The sequence below is a fragment of the Coturnix japonica genome, chromosome 5, assembly GCF_054131305.1.
Source record: "Coturnix japonica strain WE chromosome 5, WE-NBRP24, whole genome shotgun sequence".
NCBI lineage: Eukaryota > Metazoa > Chordata > Aves > Galliformes > Phasianidae > Coturnix > Coturnix japonica.
In genome coordinates this window covers 39,951,596-39,962,380 of record NC_140667.1, presented here as the reverse complement: position 1 = coordinate 39,962,380, position 10,785 = coordinate 39,951,596, and the positions used below count along the sequence as shown (strand labels likewise).

Here is a 10,785-nt window from a genome sequence, read left to right as displayed (position 1 = left end):
AAGGAATGGAGTTGAACAGTATCAACTCTATCCCTTCAGAGTAAATTAGAAGTGTGTAGGTGAGCCAGCAGAAACCAAAGTGATATATAGGGCCTGTACAGAAACAGAAATATATTAAATGTGGCTTTGGGATTATAAATCACATTTCATACTTTTAAAAACTTGGAAAAAAAAAATGCTAAGGAGAAAAAAGTTTTGTTTGTTTTATCTGCAGAAAAAAAAAAAAAAAAAAAAAGATGCCAGTGATCCAAGTGTGTTAGTTTTCTGGGGGGAGAGAACTTCGTACAAATTTCTGCTTCTTTATATTAGGCATAAGCTTTTTTCTATATGAAATTAACATCTCTTACTGCTTCTCTATACCTTCCCTACCCACTAACAGAGACCAAAAGAATAATTTCTTCATAATCTGAAGAATACAGTAATTATCATCAAATCATACCAGGTAAGCATAGCACAGAAATAAAGGTCTCACCTCTCTAGCCCAGAGTCAAACTTTACTTTCAAGTGCCATGTCTTATTAAAAGTGGTTCATAATAATAATTAGAAATGATATTTAACCATTTAAAATATAGAACTTAATTTATTCAGAAAATATTAAGGTTTCAATACCATGTCCTATTCCAATCCAAACAAAAAATCCAAAATAGGGAAAGTTCGGATGTGATGAAAAGTAATTCATACATTATACTGACAATCTACAAAGTAAAATATTGCTATTTGTAATCTCAGTGAAGTGATTTGACAGTTTCACAAGACATGTCATTTCTAAGTCAGTTAAGTGGCAGAACTCTTTTTAATCAGAGCTTTCTTATATTCAATTCTGGCTTTATTAAAAATAATTTCTGATGTTCTATAATCTCATAGAAATGTCTGTGACCATGCTGAGATGAAAATCAAAGTTTCCTGTGAGTCAGTTCTGGTACTCTCAGCCTAAGAGTCTATATCTGGAATAGAAGATAAAATGAGAACAGAGTTCTCAAAGAATATTTCTGTCCCCATTATTAAAACGGAAGGAAGTCCAAGCTCCTCTGAGTGTAGATTGAAAACCCTTTTCATTACTAAAGCTGAATAGTGCTAGACTGCAGTTTTTTTTGTTTTGTTTTGTTTTCTTTTTTTTTTCCCAACATAGAGTATGTAGAACTCTGTTTGTTAAAGAAAATCTTTTCTTATTTCCAAGTGAGTGTCATAGTTACTATTTTTTTCCTCAAATAAACAAGAAATGGAAATACTGCATTACAAGTTCTTACTGTATATTTCTTCAGGCATATGATTGCTGCTTTCAACTAGAGGACTTGTAAGTATCTAAGAAAACTATGTGTAGCTCACAAACTGATCTAAAAAGGAAAGAAGAAATCTCAACATCTACATCTTTCAACAACGAATTTTATAAATACTGGATTCACTTGATTAAAGTTATACATTTCTGGAATTGGGTAAGGCATTGTAACTTAGTGACAGTTTACTTCTCTCTCTCTTAACCTTTTTGTTTTTGGTTGGTTTTAATTCTTCTCCTATTTAGAAAGAATCCTTTAGAGATGAACCTTCATTGATAACTGAAAATGGATAAAAGAAAGATGTTTAAAAGACATTTTTTATTGGCAAAGAAAGAGATGAATTGTAATATCAACTTTGTGATCTTTGGAATACTCTCTGGTTTATGTTCTGTATTGGATAAAGGATAGGTTTTATGTTTGTTAGATAAAAAGGAAGAATATATCTGTTGCTTAAGTATTTTCACATATTGTTCTGCAGTTTGGAGCTATGAGTTAATCATAATTCAGTTTCTGTCTTAGTAGAAGTTTGTGCCTTTGCAATCAATTTCTGGGCTTCACACTCAGCTACAATAAATGTTTTCATCTACAGATGGCGACAAATGGAGTAAGGAGTGTACACTTTGTAGGACAGACTTTTTGTGTACTTATTGACTTAGACATTAGAACCTGGACATAGAAATCATGTTACTGTCTTGCTATAGTCACTTTGTAGATAACAATTCTTTATCAAAATTTTACCTTCCCTCTTTTTAATGTTTAATAATTTCATGCCATGATTGATAATTCAATAGTACTGCTTTGTGACATGAGGTCTGCCGCAAGTATAACATATATCATTTTAAACTCATTGTGTTCTAATAATGAAACATAATGCAGTTTCCAAAAGCAGGTATTTGAGGATGTATTAATCTCTAAATGCATATTACAGCTATTATTACTTTTCCCTAATAATATGCTTATCTATTTCTGAGTAAAAGCTGGAAATTTTCACTTTCAAGAATAGTTTTCAATCCTCCCTTTCCAAGAAGTCATGTGCATAGTTTTTAAAATGTAGCAGTAAAAGTAAATTTCCAATGTATAGTGATTTTGGTGAAGGCTTTCTGTCCCAAACCACTGAATTGGAGATCATATGACACTGCACCATAAAGAAATTATCTTAGGTATATATCCTCTATATGGGATAGAATGAGACTTAAGTATATATCATAGTTAAATTTTTTTTCTTTATTGTGATAATGGCTGAGATCTTCAAACATAATCAAAATTTCCTCCTGCTAAGCAATAAGGAAGCATAGAAAACAAAGATAAGTATTTCTTAAAAAAGCTTTTAGGAAAGTACACTAGAAGAATAAATAAATGATGTAGGAAACAGATGAATAGAACACAGCATGACAGTAACAATTACATACCAGAAATCACTACCAGTAGAGAAACATTTGTAATTCTGGGAAAAGCAGATATATTTTCTCCCTTGCAGTTGTGAAGGTCTAAATAGCTACTGAACAGAGGAAAGAAGATGGTACTTATTGATTGTTTCATCTATCACTAATGAAACCACTGCTAGGTTGAAACATGGAACCAGCTTGAGAGTAACACAGAATGATAGCAGTGAGGAAAGAAAATGCTGCAAGGCACTGAAACTGCAAATTCCCTCTAGTAGGACAAACTGAATCTAGCTCCTCTGAAATTTGGCCATCTCAAAAGAAATGACATCTGTATAAATGTAGTTTTAAAATTTCCTCTAATCACTACAATGATATGAGCAGTTACAAACCATTACACAACAAGAATTGTAGTGAAAGAATTGATCAATAACAAGAGTAATAAAAAAGAATTCTTTGCAACTTGCACAATGCCATTATAATTTATAGTTCAACAAAGATGATTTAAAACAGTAATGAATATTCAAAAATATTTTAGTAAGAAGAATCCTTAGGCCTTTCTGGGTTATGTTTTTCTCTTGTGATGTAAATAATCTGCTAATTACTTCTCCTATGAAATATGCATATGTTAATTAAACAAAAGCTTACAGCTCACTATATATGCAATTATTTCTTTTTCCTGATCAGCATGGTTATTGGTTGGAGCCTAATTCAATGGGAAATAATTGACACAGAATCCACTGCCAGGAAAAGCTAGCTTGAAGAATAACATAACCATAGAACCATAACAAACCATAAAGGTGAAGTACTGTAACATTAATCAAGGAAATAGATGCTGTATAATTTTGTAATTTTGCTATCAGTATTCCACATCATAACATCATGTCAAGTATGGATACTTCTGTTGAATGTGCAGTCCACAGAAGAAGACTACATATCCCAGAGAACAACAGGAGTAATAATAAGTCACGGGACCAGGACTCTATATAATCTCGTTCCCAGGCTGGAGTGCCCTCCTTCTTCTCTCGAACTTCTCGGAGAGTGGGAAGCGTTCCAGCCGTGTCGCCTAGAGTTCACAGTAGGCCTCTCGGTTTTCGGAGACTCTCTCTCTCTGTTTCGTTCGATTTTGTTAGCCTTAATTATATTATATTGTGTTATCTTGTATTTCGATATCATATTTAGTAAAATAAGTTTTTCCTCCTTAGATTGTCGCTGTTTTATCCCACTCCCCTTTTCCCCCTCCTTTCCGGGCCCCGGGGGGGGGCGTGGGGTGGCTTCCCCTGTCACGGGCATAGGTAAATCTAAGTAACCCGTGACAGATTTTTTGGTGGAGAATGCGGGCATAGAGCTTTTTAGCTTTTAGAACAACTCTCTCTTTGCTCTTAAAGAGCTTCGTTACGGGAGTGTTGGGAGTGTTATCTTTCCGTAGCTGCTCACGGAGAACGTGACCTTGAAATACCAGACAAATTGTCAACATTAAGGGCTGCTGTACATTCTCAGCACTGCTATCTAACTTTTGTGAAGAAAACAAAGGGATTTCTTTCTCCCTTAGAGCAAAGCTAGCTAGTTCTGACTTTTACAGAGCCTGCCAGCTATGAATCCACTCTTCATCCCAGTTGCTCTGTTTAAGGGATTGAAAGCAATTATGATCTTCTTAAAGTATTGGTCAACTATTAACACCATAATTTGGTGTTGTGGAATTGTGCAGATATATAGCCTAGTAAGGTGGATACTGATGGAGACACCTGCCTGGTACTTTTACGAGATGTGGTATGGTCAGAATTTTGGCATCTACACCCCAGATGGAATTGTGAATCTTACAAACACTTGCATCCCAGATGAAACAGGCAATTTTACAAATACTTGCATCCCAGATGGAACAGGCAATTTTACAAACACCACCATGTTTAATTCATTGTACAGGCTAAATAAACCCTTTTTATTTAGGTTGTACTCTCAGATTTCCACACGCTTTTCAATAACTGAGATAGGGTTCATACTTGCATTCATGTTATCACTATCAATGCATGCATATATGTTCCTATGCATTCGTTCTATGCGGAAGTCTCCTCCAGAACCAGAGAATGATGACTGGCAGGGAATATGGAAAGGTTTAGGAAAAGTCTTAGAAGCATGGGGACCCGCAGTGTCATGGGATTTCACTCTTGAACACCTAAGGGACCCTAAGAAATTAAGTGAGTATTTGGGTCAGAGATCTAAGGAGGTAAACCTTATGTGGGGTTTGGCTTATGCATACCGTGCTTTGTATCATACTATTCTGGAGAGAGAGAGTTTCCGATCTGAGATTCAAGCCCAAGTTAATTCTGATCAGTCACAGGAGGCATCAGTAGCAATATCAGTTGCCCCTGTGGAAGGCAAGAAATGGAAACGGGTGTCCATGCGTCTAGAACGAAAAGAAGGAGAAGCACAGGGGGGGCCAGCAGAAGACCCAGGTGCCGGGCATGGAGCAGTACCGAAAAAAGCAAAGGCAAAAACCAAGAGGCATGAAGAAGAGACTGATGATGAGGAGGAAATCACCTATTGTCGACCTCTGAAGCTGACTGAAATCCAAGGCTCAAGATAGGAGTTCACACGGCGTCAAGATGAAGGTATCCTTGCTTGGTTGCTTCGCTGCTGGGACAACGGGGCCAACAGCTTGTCTCTAGATGGTAATGAAGCTCGCCAACTAGGAAGCATTGCCCAAGATGCAGGTATCGACAGAGGGATTAGCAGATGTTCGGATGGAGCTGCTACTCTCTGGTTGCGGCTGTTAGAAGCCGTGAGAGAAAGGTACCCCTATAAGGATGCTTTGAAGCCTAAATTTGATAGTTGGAATACCGTCCAAAAAGGTATTCAGCGCCTGAGGGAATTGGCCATGGCGAAAATGTTGTACAGCCCTGATCCAAGCGAACTTGACCCAGAGAGAGTGAGGGCCGATCCTGACATGTGGCAGAAAATCACAAGTACAGCACCAGAGAGAATGGCACAGTCATTGGTAACAGGTTCTAAAGGATTCGTGGACAGATGGCCCCGAGTTGTTGAGCTGATTATAATGCTTCAAACCACCGATCAGCAGCTCCCCCAACTGCATGCCGCAGTTTCTGCCATCTCACGGCTAGAAAACCGAGTAGATGAAATGTGCAAGAAATTGTTTCCATTAACTAATTGTAATGATCCCGTAACAGTATCAGAAACAACTGATGAAGGTCAATCCTCGTACGGGCCACCAGGTCTAATGAAGGATCTGATCAAACTAGTCCAGTCCTACTCCCCACCTGCATCATCAAAAGTCTCAGCTGTTAAACGCACACGCTTCCCAGCTCGAGCAAAGAACAACAGTACGATTGCACCGCGTGTTTCCATGTGGCGCTACCTACGTGACCGTGGAGAAGACATGAGGAAGTGGCATGATCAGCCCACGTCTGCACTACGAGCACGGGTGAAAGAACTACTAGACATACCAACCACCAGTGGAGTTGCTCCAGTCATCACAGGTAACCAATAGAGGGGCCCTGCCCTCAGTCAGGGGAGGGAAAGGGATAATAGAGTTTATTGGACTGTGTGGATTCGATGGCCTGGCACATCAGAACCACAGAAATATAAGGCACTGGTGGATACCGGTGCACAGTGCACCCTAATGCCCTCCAGTCATGAAGGGACAGAATCAATCCATATTTCTGGAGTGACTGGGGGCTCTCAAGAATTGACTGTGCTGGAGGCTGAAATAAGCCTCACTGGCAAAGACTGGCAAAAACATCCTATTGTGACTGGCCCAGGGGCTCCATGTATACTGGGTATTGATTACCTCAGAAGGGGGCATTTCAAGGATCCTAAGGGGTATCGATGGGCCTTTGGGATAGCTGCTGTAGACATGGACAACATTAAGCAGCTGTCTGTTTTGCCTGGCCTGTCAGAGGACCCGTCTGTTGTGGGGCTGCTACGAGTAAAAGAGCAGCAGGTACCGATTGCTACAAAGACAGTGCACAGACGGCAGTATCGCACCAACAGGGATTCCTTGCTTCCCATTCATGATTTGATTCGCCAGTTGGAGAATCAGGGAGTGATCAGTAAAACTCACTCACCTTTTAACAGTCCCATATGGCCAGTGCGTAAAGCCAGTGGAGAATGGAGGCTGACAGTAGACTACCGTGGCCTGAATGAGGTCACACCCCCATTGAGCGCTGCTGTGCCGGACATGTTGGAACTCCAGTACGAGCTGGAGTCAAAAGCAGCCAAATGGTATGCCACCATTGACATTGCCAATGCCTTCTTCTCTATTCCTTTGGCCGCAGAATGCAAGCCACAGTTTGCCTTCACCTGGAGGGGCATTCAGTATACGTGGAACCGTTTGCCCCAGGGGTGGAAACACAGCCCAACCATTTGCCATGGGTTGGTCCAAACTGTACTGGAACAGGGTGGTGCTCCTGAACACCTGCAGTACATTGATGACATTGTTGTGTGGGGCGATACAGCAGAAGAAGTTTTTACAAAAGGAGAGCAGATAATCCGGATTCTTCTACAAGCTGGCTTTGCTATTAAGCGAAGCAAAGTAAAAGGACCTGCCCAGGAAATTCAGTTCTTAGGTATAAAGTGGCAGGATGGACGTCGTCACATCCCAGCAGATGTGATCGACAAAATCACTGCCATGTCTCCACCAACTAGCAAGAAAGAGACACAATCTTTCCTGGGTGCAGTGGGCTTTTGGAGGATGCACATTCCAAACTACAGCCTCATTGTAAGCCCCCTTTATCAGGTAACGCGGAAGAAGAATGATTTTGCATGGGGCCCTGAGCAGCAGCAGGCTTTCGAACAGATTAAACAAGAGATAGCCCGTGCTGTAGCCCTGGGGCCAGTACGGACTGGACAGGATGTAAAGAACATCCTCTATACTGCTGCTGGAGAGAAAGGCCCCACTTGGAGTTTGTGGCAAAGAGCCTCAGGAGAGACCCGAGGCCGACCCCTGGGATTCTGGAGTCGATCATATAAGGGGTCTGAAGAGTGCTACACTCCAACTGAGAAGGAGATCTTAGCCGCGTATGAGGGGGTTCGGGCTGCTTCCGAAGTAGTCGGGACTGAAACACAGCTCCTTTTGGCACCTCGACTGCCAGTGCTGAACTGGATGTTCAAAGGACAGGTTCCCTCCACCCATCATGCTACCGATGTCACCTGGAGCAAGTGGATTACGCTGATTACACAGCGAGCGCGAATGGGAAACCTCAATCGTCCAGGAATCCTAGAGGTAATCATGGACTGGCCTGAAGATAAAAAGTTTGGAACATCACCAGCAGAAGAGGTATCACGTGCTAAAGAGGCCCCACCATACAACGAATTACCAGAAAATGAAAAGAAATATGCCCTATTCACTGACGGATCATGTCGCATTGTAGGGAAGCATCGCAAATGGAAAGCTGCTGTGTGGAGCCCCACACGACAGGTTGCAGAGGCCACTGAAGGTAAGGGAGAATCAAGTCAGTTTGCAGAGGTAAAAGCTGTCCAGCTGGCCTTAGATGTTGCTGAACGGGAGAGGTGGCCAATGCTGTATCTTTATACTGACTCATGGATGGTGGCAAATGCCTTATGGGGGTGGTTACAGCGGTGGGAACAAAATAACTGGCAACGGAGGGGAAAATCTGTTTGGGCCGCTGAACTATGGAAGGACATTGCTTCCCGAACAAAGAATATGGTTGTAAAGGTGCGTCATGTGGATGCACATGTGCCCAAAAGTCGGGCTTCTGAAGAACAACAAAACAACCATCAGGTAGATAAAGCTGCCAAAATTGAGGTGGCTCAAATTGACTTGGACTGGCAGAATAAGGGTGAATTATTTCTAGCTCGATGGGCTCATGAGACCTCAGGTCATCAAGGAAGAGACGCGACATATAAGTGGGCCAGAGACCGAGGGGTGGACTTAACCATGGACGCTATTGCGCAGATTATTCATGATTGTGAAACATGTGCCATAATTAAACAAGCCAGAAGGATGAAACCTCTCTGGGAGGAAGGGCGATGGCAAAAGTATAAATATGGGGAGGCGTGGCAGGTTGATTATATCACCTTGCCACGATCTCGCAGTGGTAAGTGTTATGTACTCACTATGGTAGAGGCAACCACTGGGTGGCTTGAAACATACGCAGTACCCCATGCTACTGCTCGAAACACCATATTAGGTCTTGAGAAACAAGTCCTGTGGCGACATGGCACCCCAGAAAGAATTGAATCTGATAATGGGACACATTTCAAAAATTCTCTTATAAATACTTGGGCCAAAGATCATGGCATTGAGTGGATTTATCATATTCCCTACCATGCACCAGCTTCTGGAAAAATTGAACGATATAATGGGTTGTTGAAAACTATGTTGAAAGCAATGGGTGGTGGAACATTTAAGCACTGGGAGAAGAATCTGGCAGAAGCCACTTGGTTGGTCAATACTAGAGGATCTGTCAATCGTGATGGTCCTAGTCAATCTAGCCCCCTACACACTGTAGAAGGAGATAAGGTCCCTGTTATACATGTAAAGAACATGTTGGGAAAAGCTGTTTGGGTCCTTCCAGCTTCTGGAAAGGGCAAACCTATCCGTGGAACTGTCTTTGCCCAGGGACCTGGGTGCACTTGGTGGGTAATGCAGAAGGATGGGGATGTTCAATGTGTGCCACAAGGGAATTTGATGCTGGGGGAATGCAGTCAATAATTTTATGTATCTATATATATATATATATGTTTGCATGTGTAGTGTATTTTAGTTATTATAGTTGTACATTTAGTTATGTTACATGCAATTCTACTATTTAGCTATCACAATTTTACATACGTGTATATATATGTATATATATGTATATATTAACCATGATGTAATAATGTAGAATAAGGGGTGGAATGTCATGGTTTTGTAATTTTGTAATTTTGCTATCAGTATTCCACATCATAACATCATGTCAAGTATGGATACTTCTGTTGAATGTGCAGTCCACAGAAGAAGACTACATATCCCAGAGAACAACAGGAGTAATAATAAGTCACGGGACCAGGACTCTATATAATCTCGTTCCCAGGCTGGAGTGCCCTCCTTCTTCTCTCGAACTTCTCGGAGAGTGGGAAGCGTTCCAGCCGTGTCGCCTAGAGTTCACAGTAGGCCTCTCGGTTTTCGGAGACTCTCTCTCTCTGTTTCGTTCGATTTTGTTAGCCTTAATTATATTATATTGTGTTATCTTGTATTTCGATATCATATTTAGTAAAATAAGTTTTTCCTCCTTAGATTGTCGCTGTTTTATCCCACTCCCCTTTTCCCCCTCCTTTCCGGGCCCCGGGGGGGGGGCGTGGGGTGGCTTCCCCTGTCACGGGCATAGGTAAATCTAAGTAACCCGTGACAATGCAATTATTTCTTTTTCCTGATCAGCATGGTTATTGGTTGGAGCCTAATTCAATGGGAAATAATTGACACAGAATCCACTGCCAGGAAAAGCTAGCTTGAAGAATAACATAACCATAGAACCATAACAAACCATAAAGGTGAAGTACTGTAACATTAATCAAGGAAATAGATGCTGTATAAAATCAAAAGGTCACCTACTGTGAAAAGTGGGTAAAACAGTGGATATTTGAAGTTAGTATTTAAGACAACACTTCAGAAGCGCACTTCCTTTCAAGTAAAAATTTTCTGAAAGCCTTTGCAAAGACTGTGTGAATGGATGGTACCCAATTCAGGAAATTAGTCTGCTATAGAATGAAGAAAGGTAAATGTACTATACTAGCAATGAAGATAGGTTAACTTTATTAGCAGCAAGCAAAGAACTTTAAATTAAATGCAATTAAAAATTGTGCACATTTTCACTTACTAATTTTTCAGTACATGAGAGTTGGAGTCTGCTAATAAAAGAAATTCAAGGTAACATTAATGACATAGAAAGGATAAGAAATGTGAATTGAACAGAAGTTGTATATATATATTCATGATCACTGATTTGTAACTACTGTTCACTGTTTATGGCATAGGAGGAACAAAGTAGGAAAAGTTTATGTCTTTTGACCATCTCTTTCAGATGGCTTACAATGACAACAATATCTTACTTTATTTGAATGCAATACAGGGCAGATGTGATATCTCCAACAGTGCTGATTATTGGCAACTA

The 10,785-nt window shown here is 40.6% G+C and overlaps 1 protein-coding gene across 2 annotated transcripts; it reads left to right on the top strand.

Annotated features, from left to right (window-relative positions):
• The first annotated feature begins 5,417 nt into the window (after nucleotides 1-5,417).
• On the top strand, nucleotides 5,418-10,021 carry LOC146760771 (uncharacterized). 2 transcript variants are annotated; one of them, XM_085549317.1, is made up of 3 exons: nucleotides 5,418-6,150; nucleotides 6,949-8,109; nucleotides 9,570-10,021. In XM_085549317.1, exons 1-3 carry the CDS (start codon nucleotides 5,532-5,534, stop codon nucleotides 10,004-10,006), a joined length of 2,217 nt encoding a protein of 738 aa, XP_085405443.1. In that variant the 5' UTR covers nucleotides 5,418-5,531; the 3' UTR covers nucleotides 10,007-10,021. The 2 variants fall into 2 exon arrangements, with proteins under 2 accessions (XP_085405443.1, XP_085405442.1); XM_085549316.1 differs by lacking the exon at nucleotides 5,418-6,150 and having other exon boundaries at nucleotides 6,173-8,109.
• The last annotated feature ends 764 nt before the right edge of the window (nucleotides 10,022-10,785 follow it).